The sequence below is a fragment of the Oenanthe melanoleuca genome, chromosome 8, assembly GCF_029582105.1.
Source record: "Oenanthe melanoleuca isolate GR-GAL-2019-014 chromosome 8, OMel1.0, whole genome shotgun sequence".
Classification (NCBI taxonomy): domain Eukaryota; kingdom Metazoa; phylum Chordata; class Aves; order Passeriformes; family Muscicapidae; genus Oenanthe; species Oenanthe melanoleuca.
This window is the reverse complement of record NC_079342.1, coordinates 23,374,981-23,391,344: the sequence shown is the minus strand read 5'-3', so window position 1 is coordinate 23,391,344 and position 16,364 is coordinate 23,374,981. Positions and strand designations below refer to the sequence as shown.

General features: G+C 41.6%; 1 protein-coding gene across 5 annotated transcripts in view; it reads left to right on the top strand.

Moving 5' to 3' along the window:
• The window catches only part of TPR (translocated promoter region, nuclear basket protein), a 32,890-nt gene that overhangs the window by 16,296 nt on the left and 230 nt on the right, over window positions 1-16,364 (top strand). Inside the window, exons 27-50 of one of the 5 annotated variants that reach the window (XM_056497405.1) lie at window positions 29-176; window positions 505-642; window positions 1,251-1,382; window positions 1,642-1,772; window positions 2,179-2,389; window positions 2,543-2,689; window positions 3,069-3,267; window positions 3,899-4,104; window positions 4,527-4,588; window positions 5,464-5,672; window positions 5,974-6,246; window positions 7,028-7,176; window positions 7,957-8,040; window positions 8,352-8,552; window positions 8,876-9,007; window positions 9,529-9,619; window positions 10,032-10,216; window positions 11,115-11,183; window positions 11,770-11,879; window positions 12,510-12,616; window positions 13,263-13,358; window positions 13,510-13,666; window positions 14,342-14,460; window positions 15,354-15,452. In XM_056497405.1, coding sequence (XP_056353380.1) covers window positions 29-176; window positions 505-642; window positions 1,251-1,382; window positions 1,642-1,772; window positions 2,179-2,389; window positions 2,543-2,689; window positions 3,069-3,267; window positions 3,899-4,104; window positions 4,527-4,588; window positions 5,464-5,672; window positions 5,974-6,246; window positions 7,028-7,176; window positions 7,957-8,040; window positions 8,352-8,552; window positions 8,876-9,007; window positions 9,529-9,619; window positions 10,032-10,216; window positions 11,115-11,183; window positions 11,770-11,879; window positions 12,510-12,616; window positions 13,263-13,358; window positions 13,510-13,666; window positions 14,342-14,460; window positions 15,354-15,452 — 3,455 coding nt within the window. The remainder of the gene's footprint in view (window positions 1-28; window positions 177-504; window positions 643-1,250; window positions 1,383-1,641; window positions 1,773-2,178; window positions 2,390-2,542; window positions 2,690-3,068; window positions 3,268-3,898; window positions 4,105-4,526; window positions 4,589-5,463; window positions 5,673-5,973; window positions 6,247-7,027; window positions 7,177-7,956; window positions 8,041-8,351; window positions 8,553-8,875; window positions 9,008-9,528; window positions 9,620-10,031; window positions 10,217-11,114; window positions 11,184-11,769; window positions 11,880-12,509; window positions 12,617-13,262; window positions 13,359-13,509; window positions 13,667-14,341; window positions 14,461-15,353; window positions 15,453-16,364) is intronic. The other 4 variants (XM_056497409.1, XM_056497406.1, XM_056497408.1 and 1 more) reach the window with 4 other exon arrangements.

Sequence of the window (16,364 nt, the reverse complement as noted above, 5' to 3'; positions counted from 1 at the left end):
GTGATGTGGTGTTTGACTCCTCCTGCAGGTTTATCCGTCGGGAGAAGGAGATTGCAGAGACGAGGTTCGAGGTGGCGCAGGTGGAGAGCCTGCGGTACCGCCAGAGAGTGGAGCACTTGGAGAGGGAGCTCCAGGAGCTGCAGGACAGCCTCAATGCTGAGAGGGAGAAGGTGCAGGTATGCCTGGGGGTTAATGCTTATGATTTCAGTGAGTACAGAGCTGTTCTGGAGCTGCCTGTGCCCAGAAATGAATTTTTGAAGGAATTTGTTGGGTTTTTTTTTAACTGGGATTGCTTATAACCAAATGGAGTCTTGTGAGAGAGTAGCAATTCCAAAATCTAGTAATTAGGGAAAATAAAGATAATGTATCTTTTTTCCCCCATTTCCTGCTTTCCATTGATAATGAATGCCATGATTGCTTTCCAAGGTGGTGTTATACCAGACCCAGGTGGAGTATTTGTGCACGTGCAAGCAAAACAAATGACTGAGTTGACTCTTTGCACAGGTAACAGCAAAAACCATTGCACAGCATGAAGAATTAATGAAGAAAACTGAGACCATGAACATACTCATAGAAACCAACAAGATGTTAAGGGAGGAGAAGGAGAGGCTGGAGCAAGAGCTACAGCAGATACAAGCAAAGGTTAGTACTGAACTTCACGTAAACCTTTCAGATATTCAGTGCATGAGTTAAATGTCAGGATATACCATTGCTAATTACAGTAAGTATGTGATTTACATTATAATTATTCCTTGAACTCATACATTAATGAGGAAACTTTCCATTTTGAATTTTAAAAGACATTGGTCCATCTACAGCATTGGAAAGCTTGAAGTTCAGTTCCATCCAGATGAATCTGGGAGTCAGTGTTTATCCTTGGCTAGAGGTATACCAGGAGCAAGGATATTATCAGCAATTAAATTAAAAATGGAGCCAGAATGCATCCAGAACAGACCACAGTTTAATTAAGAGTTTAAAAGGGAGATACTGTTTATTTTAATGGAATCCAGTGCATTAGATTTTAAGATCAATAATCTCTCCTGTACCAAAGTACAGAGTGAGCATCTAAGATTGGGAAGTCACACCAATATTTTTTTTCTGTGTAGGATCATCCTCTGCTGTTGTCCTTTCTTTCATCTATGTGGCCAGTGGAAGGCAGAGTTAGGAAAGAAGCTCTATCATGACTTTTTCTTGAGGGATTCCTTCAGTCTCCTGAGATGCAGAGTGTAACCCTTACTATGTTTTTTCAGGTACGCAAGCTCGAGGCAGACATCCTTCCTCTGCAAGAGTCAAATGCTGAGCTCAGTGAGAAGAGTGGGATGCTGCAGGCAGAGAAAAAGCTCTTGGAAGAGGATGTTAAACGCTGGAAAGCCCGCACTCAGGTGGGGAAATGCTTCCTTTCAAAGAACATAATGTGGAAAACAAGGCCCACCAGTCAAACAACTAAAAAAAGTGCTAAATTTTCTTACAAATAATAAAATATAAGAAATACGTTTGAATTATAAAGCATTGTTCATACAGCTTCAAAGCTGGCTATTCCATATCAAAATGCAAAAGCAGCGACTCTAATTCAAAGAGATTTTTCTGGCTATAAGTGTACAAATATTTTACCAACATGCCCCTGTTTTCTTCCCCTTTCAGCACTTACTGAGCCAGCAGAAGGACACCGATCTCGAGGAGTATCGAAAGCTGCTCTCTGAGAAGGAGGCAAATGCCAAGCGTGTCCAACAGATGAGTGAAGAAACAGGCAGGCTGAAAGCAGAAGTTGCCAGGTGTGGTCTTAGTCAATTTGTAAAAGTTTTGTGCAAAGCAAAATATTCAAATTATAGCTGTATCTGGAAGTGTAATTTCTTAAGTGTCTCCATGTAACTGTGAAACTTGTGGTATTCTTTCTGTGGCTTGATAGCAAGCAGGTAAGGTGAAGTGAGAATTGTTTTGCAAGCTGTCTATTAGCTGAAATTATTTCAAAGTAATATATTGTAGAATAATTTCTATTCTGTATTACAAAATCCTAGAAAACATAATCCACTACAGATAATGTCTGTGACGTAACCTAAATAAGAGATATTGAAATGTGTATAGATAATGCCTGTGATGTTATGCAAATAAGGGATATTGGAATGAATATATGTTTTCAAGCATATTGTTTGCATCTCCTTCTGATCTCTTTTCATTTAGAACTAATGCATCCTTGACTGCAAGCCAGAATCTTGTTCAGAGCCTGAAGGATGAAGTAACTAAAATAAGAACAGAAAAGGACACTTTGCAGAAAGAACTGGATGCTAAAGTTGCTGACATACAGGAAAAAGTGAAAACTATAACACAGGTCAAGAAAATTGGTCGCAGGTACAAGACTCAGTATGAGGAGCTGAAAGCACAGCATGATAAGGTAGATAGAGCTGAAATGGAGCGTTCCTTAGAGTTTCTGGGGTTTGCCCAGAACTTGTAAACCAATCACTTGATGCACAAAAGCATCTTGTGAAAGTAATGACATTGTGATCAGATAGTTCCCTTCAGCCTTGTACCCCTTGATGCCTTTCAGATGGTTGCTGAAGCATCAACTCTGCCTTTGGCAGAACCACAAGAAGACCAAGTTTCTGCCCAGGAAGTACAAGAGCTAAAAGATACTCTCAGTCAAGCTGAAGTGAAGACAAAGAATTTGGAGACTCAGGTTGAAAGCTTACAAAAGGTAAGCACAGTGAGTAATTTCAGAGTACTGTTCAGAATACTGCATCCTAAGTATGTAACAGTGAAGAATGGGAGGGTGTTCTAATGTGTGTCACAGAAATAGGGGAAATGACCAATTGTGCCTCTGCTTTCTTGGGAAAGGGAGATCTTTCCTGGTGTAAATGCTGTGTCTAGTGTGTCTCACATTATTTCCTGGAATAAGTGGGAGAGAGAATGCTGTTCTCCAGCTCTTGCATTCAGAGAGAACTGAACTGTTATTAATAAGAAGCCTTTTAACCTTAATCCACTGGTCAGCTAATACCAGCTCCTTGGAACTTGGGCCCTATATTTGCCAAAGTAGATGGTTGTGGCCAACTGTTGCAATCTTTCTCTCTCCTTAGACAATAACAGAAAAAGAAACTGAAGTTAGAAATCTCCAGGAGCAGATAATGCAGCTACAGGCAGAACTGGCCCGTTTCCATCAGGATCTGCAAGAGAAGACTACGCAGGAAGAACAGCTCAGGCAACAGATCACTGAGAAGGAAGAGAAAACAAGGAAGACCTTGCTTGCAGCTAAACAGAAAATTGCACAGTTAGCTGGTATTGTAATTCTTTTTTTCTGTCCTTAGAAATTTTAAATTATTTCTATGGAAAAACCTTTAGACAGGATGCTTGAAAAATACGGCCTGCTTCATATTTTACTGAAAGTGTTTTCTATTGCAAATGCTGCAGGGATTGTTCTAAAGTTTAAAATTTAATTCCTCCAGGGAATATAAATACATAAGTAGCTGCACACTGGACATAGAAAAAGTTTTGCTTACTTTTAGCCAGCCAGCTTGATAACTCTCATTTTTGATCCTTCTGTTGATTAGAGCAGATTGGCCCTACTAACAGCTTGGGTAATTCTCCCCTTCCTTAAATGTACAAGTGCAAAACACGTTGTCTTCTCTGTTTTTAAATATCACTGAGAGGAATGATGGTGTAAGAGCTTGCTGGAAACGTCTTGCTCTTTTGGGACTACTGCTTTAAGTTTTTATTTATCTCTATTTATTTCATATTTTTCTATCTTTAGTTTCTTTCTATTTAATTACAATTAAAAGAAAAATGGTCATATTGCCTCCCAGATTTCCTTTTACAGCTTAGCATTTTTAGAATTTCAGAATACTTCAGTGATCTGGTAAAACACTCCAGTGTTCAGTGTGAAAGACTGGACCCTTTCCTGTTCCACCAGGTACAAAGGAGCAGCTCACAAAGGAAAATGAGGAGTGGAAGCAGAAGAGCAGCTCCCTGGAGGAGCAGAAGACGGAGCTGGAGGTGCGGATGAGCGCCCTGAAGTCCCAGTACGAGGGGCGGATCTGCCGCCTGGAGAGGGAGCTCCGGGAGCAGCAGGAGCGGCACCACGAGCAGCGGGATGAGCCCCCCGAGTCCACAAACAAGGTACAGAATGTACACAGTCCTGCCAGGCAGCCCTGGGACAGCAGCCAGGCCACCACTGCCCAGCTCTTGGAAATACACAGGTTGGCTTCAGTAAGGGTTCAGAAATCGATTTAAATTCACTGTGAATCAGCCAAGGAGCTTTGCGCTCTAGTTTTGTATTTTAGTCATTCATTCAGTATAATGGGTTCATGTCTCAAACCTTCAGAAAATACCCAAGCAATTACCAAATTGTTTTCCAGTCTTGTAATGGCTGGCATGATTTGGTTTAGGGAATTTGCCATAATTACAGAGTAAATACCCAGGTAAATACCCAACAAGCAGTTCTCTCACACACTTGTAAGCAAAGTGCTGAAGTGTTTTCCATGTCATCTGCTCTGCTTCATGTGTACATGACATGATATTTCTGTTTTTTTGCCTAATAGGCCCCAGAACAGCAGAGGCAAATCTCACTCAAGTCTACACCAGCTTCAGGTGAAAGAGGAATGTGAGTTCAAGGGATTTGGAGTTTCTGTGGTTGATACTTCTTGGGTTTATCATTATGTAGTTGCTCCTCTTTTTAGCAAACCACTTTCTTTTCATAATTTTTCTTAAAACAACTGCAAAGATACTGATTGGCATAATACACTAATTCTATTTTCTCAGCTACATCTAATCAATAGGGTTTTAAGCTGTAAACTGTCATATTAACTACCAGGAACATGGTATCTGAAAAAATGGAAGATTTGTAAAAAATGTTTTCAGACTTCAAGGTTTTTGAATTTGTATAACTTTGATTGCTAACTTTAACCTTTTTGGTTTTGGGAAAGAATGCAAGAATGAGAAGTGGACTGAACAGATAATTCTAATGACACATAAAACAGTCATTTACATAAGCTCTGAAATTGGAAATATTGCTATACAACTGAGCTGGGATAATGAACTCCCTCTCAGCTGTTATAAAAGCATCCTTTAGACAGCAAGACTTTCAGAAATGTTTCCTAAAATTTGACTGCCCCGTGTCTCAGCCAAGAGATGATGTTGCTCTGTATCGAGTGAATCAGTTTTGATGTAAGATGTGTTACTCACTGTAATAAAGTCCCAGCACAGCCAGCAGTACAAACATTTTGATCTGTTACTAGATTCCCACTTGATTACCTTGGAAGAAACCTGTCAGTTTTCCAAGCTGGATAAAATGCTATTGATGGCATAGTGTGTCTCTCTTCTTTCAATCATAAAAAGTTTGGAAGACAATTTTTTATGCTGTTGTCAGGCTTTTAAATTTAAAAGCTTTAAAAGATAGTGTTTCTGGCTATGAGAATATATTTGTTTGTACCATGTATATTTTCTGTACCATGATGAAAGCAATCTCCTGTTTTTCAGTGCCAGCACTTCAGATCCCCCAACAGCAAACATTAAACCAACTCCTGTTGTGTCAACTCCCAGTAAAGTGACTGCTGCTGCAATAGCTGGGAATAAGTCTACTCCAAGGGCCAGCATCCGTCCCATGGTGACTCCTGCCACAGTCACCAATCCCACCACTACCCCCACAGCCACAGTTATGCCAACCACACAGGTGGAGACTCAGGAAGGTGAGCTTTTTTGTCTACTATAAGAATCCTCAGTACTCAGAAATGCTACTTTTGCCTTGAAATGTTGGTGGCAGTCAGTTTGGAAAGGCCTCAGACAGTGTCATTGTCTCTGCATCTCTTGGAGTGTTGCACTCCTGTGACCATTCTGCTTGCAGCAAAGTTCATGGTTCCTCAGCTGGAGATGTGCATAACATGAATTTGTCTGCAAAGCACTGACTGTGCTTGTTCAGCATCCTGAGAGGGAGAGTGTGAGCTGTGCTGGATGAATGAAGACCTGACTGTAGTGCTGTTTGCCTTCCAGCCATGCAGTCGGAAGGACCCGTGGAGCACGTCCCGGTGTTCGGGAGCGCCAGCGGCTCTGTGCGCTCCACCAGCCCCAACGTGCAGACATCCCTGCCCCAGCCCATCCTGACCGTGCAGCAGCAGACACAGGCCACTGCCTTTGTGCAGCCCACCCAGCAAAGCCACGCTCAGATCGAGCCTGCAGCTCAGGAGCCAGCCCCTGCCATCGTGGAGGTGGTGCAGAGCTCCCAGATAGAGAGGCCCTCCACCTCCACAGCCGTGTTTGGCACAGGTTGGTGTCATTTTTTAGTCCTGCCTTGCTCAATAGTTCCTTGTAAGTAATTCCAGTTGGACCCTTGGCCAACCAGGCCTCACTTCAGTTCAGGCCTTTTTCCCCTCTCTTAGTGTACTGCACATTTTAAGAACTTTTGAAGTTAGGCTTCCTTCCTGAGCTGTCAGAAATGGTGCCTCTGAAATGCTTGGCACTGCATTTCTTAAAGTAGAAAGAAAATAAAACTTGGTGTTTGTTTTTTCAGAGCAGCTTTGAAGTTTAATGCATTAAATCTTGCTGACTCTGTTTCCATGGCACTATGAGCAAGATTAATTTTAGGAGCCATGAGTAAGCTACTTAAGCTTGAATTTAAAATCTAGGAAGTACTCTAAAGCAACTCACTGTAATACGCTGTTGCACATCTGTTTGTCCTACAGTGTAAATAGAACATTTGTTCCCCAAAAAAACATTTCTGCAAACTGTTGGGATTCTCTTTTTCCAGCTGATAGTCTGGTAAAAATTTTGGATGTTCTTGTCCAAAGCAAAGATGTTGGAAGAAATATTTGGCTTGTACCCTGAGGCTTATATTTAGGGTCAGTTAAGTTGTGAATAAAGGCCTGAGAGCCTAAGACTTATAACTAAAGGGGTTGATAATTTCCTGACCTAGGAAACAACTCAGTGCAATTCTGATTGTTTGTTGTCATTCAGTGCAGAAATGAAAGTGATCTTCAGAGGAAAATACAAAAGCTTTTGATTTTTGGTTTGTATACATGTTCTGAAAATAACTGAGAGGTCTGTAAAGTTTCAGCTACCCCGAGTTCCTCACTGTCTAAACGCTCCCGAGAGGAAGAGGAGGACAACACTGTGGAGAACTCAGACCAGATCCCTGAGGAAACAGTGGATGCACCTACTTCAAAGAAACTGAGAATCATGCAGAGAGTTGGGCCTGAGGTTTGCACAAACATAAAGTGCTACTTAATCTGTCCCTTCGTAGGATTTGAATGGGAAGAAAAATTGTGTTACTTCAGAGCAAATCAGTGAATTCTTAATTGATTTTCTAATCTGTTGGGGAGGAAACAATTATATTTGGGTATCTAAAAAGACAGAGGTTAAATGAATTATGTGAATCTTTAGAAGAGAGAGGGCCATATCCTAGGATTGAGAAGGAAGAAGTTCAAACTTCTTTCAGTGTGGTTTGGAAGGTCTTTATCTACGTAATTCTGGACAAAAATACAAGGTGTTTAAGAGATGGGAAGCAAAGATGAGTTGCTGAAGAAGCCTGTAGAAGATGCATGTGAATTTTGGTGTGAGGGTTTTGGGATGTGCTGTGAAAAAGGGAAGAAATTGAGACAGAACCTCACAGTGTTAAGGAAGCCAAAGATGTTTTATTAACTCTGTACCAGAGGAATGTTCATAAGAGAAAAAGGGCAGGATTGTGTAAGAACAGTATCTCTTAAGGATGTGGGATGTTGGAGGTAGAATGAGAAACCTTGCTTTGTTTTTGGTCCTGAAAAGATTGAGATACACTGAGGTCGAGTGGGCTGGGGGAGCTGTATTTCCAGGGCAGGGAAGTGAGGTTTTTGATAAAAGCATTGCTAAGGAAGCAGGAGAAAATGTTGCCCATAATCCTGATGGGAAAAGATAATTTTTATTAAAGAAGTAAAAAAAAAGTCCTAAACATGTTTAGGGCCAATTATGTGTTTTAAATGAGAAAAATGTTTGTTCTTCCAGGAGGAAGTGACAGCAGAAGAGAGCACTGATGGAGAGGTGGAGGCACAAACATACAATCAAGACTCACAGGACTCCATTGGAGAAGTAAGCGTATTTGAAGAGTAAAAATCTTCAGCAGAAATAGCCAGCTGCCCCCCACACTCTCAGTTTATTTAGAAGTGAAATCTCAAATGTAATCCTTCAGGTTTCCCATGGAAATCACTTAAAATGTTTTAAAGTTTAGACTTGAACTGTTCAGCCACTGACAGTCACCTGTCAAATCCTATTTTGTCCTCTCCTGGTCAGTTTTAAGGAACAGCAATAACTGTCCTCTAAGCATCAGTCTGGTTCTCTTGCTGTTGTATATGGTTCATTAAATTTTGTTTGTTCTGGTGATTGCCTTTGGTCTTTGGCAGGGTGTGACACAGGGGGAGTACGTGGCCATGGAGGACAGCGAGGAAACTTCCCAGTCTATCCCAATAGACCTCGGATCCCTTCAGTCAGACCAACAAAACACTTCTTCATCTCAGGATGGCCAGTCCAAGAGAGATGATGTGATTGTAATTGATAGTGATGATGAAGATGATGATGATGAAGAAAATGAAGGGGAGCAGGAAGTATGTATATCATGGAATTCCTTTTTGATTTTGTCTTTCATCAGATGTAAAACTCACCAGTCAGGACTAAATATAATCAAAGTATTTTTGACTAAATAAGTGGTCTGTATTTGTTGCCTGAACTTGCATTGTTTTGAAGCTACCTTCTAATTCACCTTGAATTTTTCTTTTATCTTCCTTTATCTGAACCCTCAGGCTTTTCCACCTTCTTTCCTACCCTTGTCCTGTTGAAGAGGGAGAGAGTCTGGGTGGGTGTTGATCTGTGCACCACATGCACCCCCCTTTCTGAATTCCCCTAAGGCTCTGTTACTGTCTCATCACAGGATTATGATGATGAGGAAGAGGAGGATGAGGATGATGATGAAGACACAGGGATGGGGGATGAAGGAGATGACAGCAATGAAGGAACTGGTAGTGCTGATGGCAATGATGGATATGAAGCAGATGATGCTGAGGTGAGATTTGTACCTTTCCTTTATAACCTGATTTCTTGCAACCAGTCAGTGCTGTAATGCACAGATGTGAATGCTTGGAAGAGAAAATCTTGGTATGAATTCATCCCCAAAAGTTGAGACTGATATTGGGTGATGGTAATTTCTTATAACTGGTGTTTTCACAAGAAAAATAAACTTGGAATGTTTAAAAGGACTCAATGAAAATACAAAGTACAGGAGCCAGCAGCAAATACTGTAGTTGCAAAGCTGGTGAGGCTTTTGAAGAGCTGGATATTTCACTGTCTGTTGTTATTAAATGATGGTGGCTGCATTGTTCCTGTTTGTGTAGGAACAAGTACTCAAAACTCCTGAAATCTGATACAGTTGAATATATTTACCTAATGCTGTAGATACTTATAGAAATCTTATAAGATTGTCATATATTTGACTTTGTTTACTTTCTGAATATTCTTGTACTGCTTTTATATTCTGTTTAGAACTTGTAATTTGTTTACTCATACTCTGTTTATGTGGGATTTCAGGGTGCTGATGGTACAGATCCTGGAACAGAGACTGAAGAGAGCATGGGAGGAGCTGAAAGTAACCAGAGGGCAGCAGATTCCCAAAACAGTGGTACAGTTATTCCATGTTTCTTCACAATCTGTGTATATAGGGGGAGGGAAATGCAGAAGCTCTTTTACGTGTGTTAAAATCTTAGCTTGAAAGTAAAAATATAAATGAAATACTAAAGACCATTTCAATGTGCAGTGTGGATTCTTATGAAATGTTTTCTGGATTTATGCTAAATTCCTTGGAAAATCCTGCAAGCTCTGGTTCCTGTGGAAACTTACTGGCTCAGTGGGTTAATCAATGGATAATTAATACTTTGTTTCAGCGCTGGTGGTGTAGCTGGCACAAGTCCTCCTTAAGTGATTTTAAATAACAATACTGGGCTGTCCGCAGGCTTGCAAGGGAAAAATGTGTTAATGCATGGCAGAATTGGAGCTTGGTTCCTAGTGTTTTCCCCTGTGCCTGTGTGTTGCAGGAGAAGGGAGCACGAGTGCTGCAGAGTCCACGTTTCCCCACGAGAGCCTGAGGGAGCAGCAGCCGTCGTCGGCGTCGGAGCGGCAGGGCCCGCGGCCGCCGCAGTCCCCGCGCAGGCCGCCGCACCCCCTGCCCCCGCGGCTCACCATCCACGCCCCTCCCCAGGAGCTGGGGCCCCCCGTGCAGGTACACACCAGCTCCAGCACCGCACAAGGCTTGGGAAAAAATATGCTTTCTTATCAATCACATCCATTGGGAAAAATGTTGCCAGCTGTTCGGTTGCTGAGCAAAGCAATTCAGTGTGTGTCATCCTGTAGATGATGGCTGGACAGGGAACATGCAAATCCATCCCCAGTGCCTTACTGCTTTTTATCTTGGAATTCTTAATACATTATACCAGTACTATGTTAGTCAGTGGCTGATGATCTTTCCACTCAAAAAACTTTTCTTGGACAGGTTGTAGCTGAGATTGGAAGGGTTTTTATCTGTCTCTGCCCCAATGTAGATGGCACAAAGGAATGTTGCCATTTATTTTTCAAGTTAAACCTTTCTCAGTCAATGGTTGACCCATGATTATGCTTTGATGAAGGCCTGTAGATTTTATAAATTAAAACATCTCAACAGGAATTCTTAAGAAGTATCCTGACTGAAATTTTCCTTTACCATTAACTTGTGCTGAGATCACAACATTGGGATCACAATATTTCTGTTTGCAGGTTTTCTGTATTTGGTAGACACTTGAGTAAAATATTACTGTCACTTGCCCAGAATATACACATTGTCCCCCAGAGAGTGCTGGGGCACTGAACAGGCTTGCCAGGGAATGGGCACAGCCCCAAGGCTGCCAGATCTCCAGGAGTGTTTGGGCAGTGCACTCAGGCTCTTCCTGGATTTCTTGTGCCTGTGCTTCATGCAGGGGTTGGCCTTGATGATCCTTGTGTGTCCCTTCCAGCTCAGGATATTCTGTGAATCCATGCTGTACTTACTCATTTAGCTGCTATCCTTGGCTCTGCCTGAACACTTGTATGTTGTTAGAATTCCAGGACCACATTCACACAACTTCCCTCTTTTCTTTCCCTTAAAGAGAATCCAGATGACTCGAAGACAGTCAGTGGGGCGAGGACTTCAGCTGACCCCTGGGATAGGTGGAATGGTGAGTGTATCAGAATCTACTGCTAAAGACCTGCTTTGAGGGAACATTCCTAACTCTTGGGGTTTATTTTGGTTTTTAAAGAAGCCTGTCTGCTGACTTCATGGGGGGTGGTTTCTGTAGTCTTGCAGAAAATATCTTACTCCTGTTAATTCCTGTATTAATGGAAGGCAAAGACTAGAAAACTCCAGAAAACAAAAGGTTTCAAAAGAGGCTCCATTGGTTTTGTCTAAGGTGATTTTATTTACTTGTTTTTAGAGTCAGTCAAAGTGGCTGTGTTGCTGGAAAAAATAATACTAAGTTCAGCCTCATCCTAAGGAACAAGGCTAATTTATGCAGTCTCCATCAGCTAATTTTGAACCCTTTATTCAGCTGTATTTGGAAGAACAAATGCAGTTTCAGTGAGAGAAAAGAGAGAGACTGACTAAAGTACCTTTTGTGAGATCAAAGGCATCAGCTTTAGATGCCTGAAATTAAACAAGAATTTTGTTAGAGCTAAATCTATCTTTGTTTTGCTGGGCTATGTGGAAAAATCAACCTTTAACTCAGCTGGTAAAAACTGGAAATACATTGTAGGCTCTCATATCAGTCTCTTTTTTTCCAGCAGCAGCACTTCTTTGATGATGAGGACAGAACAGTTCCAAGCACACCAACTCTTGTAGTTCCACATCGTACAGATGGATTTGCAGAAGCCATTCAGTAAGTAGATGTGAAAAGAAAAAGGGAATAAAAGGCTTTTCTCTATTCTTTATTCTGTTCTTTCTATTTTTCAGTGAAATGAAATGAAATTTAAATTAAATGAACTTGTGATTGGAGTAACATGCTAGGTATTAGGATAGATGACTGCATGAGCAGATAAGTAATTGTTGTTTGAATTGTGTGTCATGTAACTGATCAGCAAATTAGGAAGTAAATATTCTCCAGTGTATTGTAACCTGGTGCTTTAAGAAGAAATTAAACAAACACAAAAATTTCTATCCAATTTCCTCCCTCCCCATTAATATTGCCAATGAAAGTAAGAAAAGTTACCTCCATTTTTGCTTTTGGGATTTTTGGGATTTTTTTCCAGCAGTCCACTTAAAATTGTGAGAGTTTGTAGAATGGAAAAGTAAAGAATATTCTCTTCAAGACTGTTTTACTGTTTTTGAATGCATTCCTAATGATTTGAGAAGCTAATTTCTGTTTATTTAGCAGTAGCTCAGCTGATTTTTATGGTCAGTATTAGCTCATTTTGTCTCATGCATGTTTTGTTCTCTTGGTCTGAAAGTTCTTCCCCCTGCCCCAGTCTTTGGGGAAGTTGCAGAATTACTTAAGTCTGTATTTTGCCAGTTCCCCCCAGGTAGCTGGAGTTCCTCGGTTCAGATTTGGGCCCCCTGAAGATATGCCACAAACCAGCTCCAGTCACTCTGATCTTGGGCAGCTGGCATCACAAGGAGGTAAAGCAGTTCTCTTTTCCATGGGTCTTTGAGTGAAAAAGAGAGAATTCAGTCAACAAACTGTTGAAGTGTGGAAACCTGCAACTCTTATATAATTGTCAGCAGAGACAGAATAACAGAAAGTGAGAAGGTGTTATCTTCAAGCTGCTACATTTCTAGTTGCGTTAGGGTTTTAAAATTGAATGAAATATTGAAGGAATCATTTTTAACTTCAGTTTTGCTATTGATTGTAGCTTCCCTGTAGTGAAACAATAGGGGAAAACAGTAAAAGCAAAGAAAACGTTTGGATAGATCCTTATCTGCTCAGAGATAGACTCAGACTGTTATGTTTTTTGTTGGTCTGAATCTGTCCCTTTGCCTAGCATCCTTGTTGGCATGGAACACAAGCTGTTCTGTGAATAAAGCTCACAGCAAAATAATGGCATAAGGCAAGGAGGAAAGCTAAAAAAACAAGCAGTAATATTTTGATCAAGGTTTTACCTTCCAGTAAATTACGACCAGCTCTGACAGTAAGTCAAAACAAAATAACAAAAATCTGCTTAAATACAAGTGACTGGATTTTATCAAGTGTCCAGGGGGAAGACATCAGTTGATCCTTTTTAAGCTGTTTATTTGGATGGATTGTCACTGGAACTTTGTGTTGCAGGTTTAGGGATGTATGAAACCCCACTATTCCTTGCCCACGAGGAGGAATCAGGGGGTCGTAGTGTTCCCACAACTCCGTTACAAGTGGCAGCACCGGGTAAGTGGCAGAGGTTTGCAAAGCAGAGCAGGGAATGATTCCCCATGGTTGGTGCAGTGCTGCACTCCTCAGGAGCTGCTCAGCCTGTCTGAGGTGCCTGTGCTGCCCCAGGGCTCTGTGGGCAGGGCCTGAGGGTGTGTGTGCTCCCCAGTGACAGTGTTCACGGAGAGCGCCTCAGCCGATGCGTCGGAGCACGCGTCCCAGTCCGTGCCCATGGTCACCACCTCCACCGGCAGCCTGTCCACCACCACCGAGCCTGGCGCCGGCGACGACGCCGACGAGGTCTTCGCAGAGGCAGAGTCTGAGGGGTAAAACCACTGCTGCTTTACAGCACTTCTGACACCTTCATTGTCACCCAGGGACAGCATTTTGTAACGCTATGAGGTGTTACTGACTCACTCTTTGTCACCCAGGGGCAGCATTTTGTAATGCTGTGAGGCAGGACAGTCTGACCATCCAAAACCAATGGTTTTCTGCTAATCTTCTCCTTAGGATTTAACAAAGTTAATGTACAAGTCACCAAAAAAAAAAAAAATTGTGTTTTTTAAGACTACAGAGGACTCTGCAGTAGTCAGATACTGATGTTAAAGGCACAGGTTGAAGGATCAGTTTGTAGAATAAAGTAAGGCATTCCTGTATAGTATAGAAAATCACTCCTCATGCAAAGCACACATATATCATTAAGTCACACAGTTAAGACAGTGCATGTACAAAAGATGAAGCACAGGGCTGGCATAAGCAATTCTTACTGAATTTTGTAGAAAAATAATTTTGTCTTTTGCTTTACAACTGCAACTTAATATTTATAATTGCTATATTTTGTATTATTATGAAGTAAAGATCTAAAAGGGGACAGTTTATCACTTTATGCTATATTTTACTTTTGATTTTCATTGAATCTATGGGTTCCAAGACGGGTTTTTTTCCAGATCTTTTTGAAGCTATGCAAATACATGGTTCTCTTCCCCCTCTTTCCCTTCTAGCATTACTTCAGAAGCAGGTCTAGAAATTGATAGCCAGCAAGAAGAAGAATCTGTTCAAGCATCTGATGAGTCAGATCTTCCTTCAACTAGTCAGGATCCTCCTTCAAGTTCATCTGCAGGTACAGGATAATCACAATAACAGTTCATATCTTTTCATTAAGACTGGGAATTCCTTTGTCCAACATCATGGTTGGTAGCCAGGATACACAAATTAAGATAAAACTCTTAGAATCACAGACTTATAGAATGGTTTGTTGTAGAAAGTATCTTAAAGCCCACCCCTGCCATGGTCAGGGACACCTTCCACTAGCCCAGGTTGTTTCAAGCTTTGTCCAGCCCAGGCTTGGACTCTTCCAAGGATCCAGGGGCAGCCACAGCTTCTCTGAGCACCTTGTGCCAGGGCCTCCCCACTGTTACAGAGAGCAGTTCTTTCCCAGTACCCCATCTGACCCTGCCCTCTGGCAGTTGGAAGCCATTCCCCCTTGTCCTGTCCTTGCAGGCCATTGTCCCAAGTCCCTCTCCAGCTCTCCTTGAGCCCCTTTAATCACTGGAAGAGGCTCTAAGGTCAACTCAGATTCTCTTAGAGCAAGATCATATTTTTATACTTACAAATTATTTGATATTTTGGCAAACCATTTTTCCTTGGACCACAGTAAATGGAGTAAGCCAAATAACAGTAATACTTCAAGGAGAAAACATTACTGATACTTTGGTGGTTTATCCACTGGCATATTTGATGTCAGCTTTAAAAATACTTTAAATTAAATTGTGAGACAACAATAAGTTAATCTCTATTGAGTTATCAATTAATCCCCTTGTATAGGTAGTAAAAGAAATCCCAGACTCATTTGTTTTGAAGCTTTTATTTATATTAGAGGAGAGGTCAATTAAATAAGGAGGCACCTTCATCATTCTAAAGTAAAGCAAGCATAACATGTATCAAAACACATAAAGCTGAAGAGTGAGAGGCTGGCAGGCCCAGGCACCCTTTCTGCACTGCCTCTCTCCACAGACACGAGCAGCACTCAGCCCAAGTCCCTGCGCCGTGTGCGGCTGCAGCCCCCAACGCTGAGGACAGGCGTGCGTGGCCGGCAGTTCAACAGGCAGAGGGGTAAGTGCTGCTAGCTGCTCCAGCCAGGCTGCTGCAAACACAGCTCCAGCCCTCTCCTCATGTGGGCACCACAGCTGAAGCTTTGCAGGCTGGCCTTGCAGGCAGACAGGGAGGGACACAGCTGGCCAGCCCTCCAGTTTGGTGTGTGACGCTAAGAGCTCTAGTTTGGGTTTAGTGTGTTAGGCTGAGCAGGTTTCAGACAGGCAATCTTCTTTCTACACCTGGCACTTATCAGTAGAGAGAAAGTAAAGAGGATTAGATCTTACTCTTCCAAGTTTTAAAAGAAGGTTTCAAAACTCCTGTTAGGATAGCAGTTTAGAAACTTCTGGTTTTAGCATTAGAGCAATTTTGATTTGGTACATTAAGGGTTCCAGTTATATTAATGTATACTCATTGAAGAAAAGCTTTATTGGAAGTATTACAGGTTTTTCAGTGCAACAGAATTAAACCATGACAAGAAATTATTTTTGTGATTTCTGTATTAAGAAAAAGCCTTAGATGGATTTTATTCTGTTTTGCATTATTTTAACATTGTAGAAGACTCAATGTTAGCATTGAAATGTAGATTAGCTGGTATTTTAAGGGGAAAAAAGGAGGTGGGACTAGGATAGATTTTTCTTCCATCTGTCACCACTTTTTTAATAACAAAAAGAAGGGGCTAATTGATTTTAGGTGTGGTAAGAATCCTGTGCTCATTGGTTTGGCTCAGGATCACAAGTCACCCCCAACCTTTTGCATGATACAGGTGACATGTAGGTGTGTCACCAGGCTTAGGGGAGAGAGGGGATCTTGAATTGTATGAGAAAGGAGCCACTCCAGTGCCCTGACAGTTGCTTGGGGAAGGATGAAGTATCACCTGTGCAATGGCTGATTAAAAGGGGAAGTAGGGTTTATACTAATGCACTTTTCTTT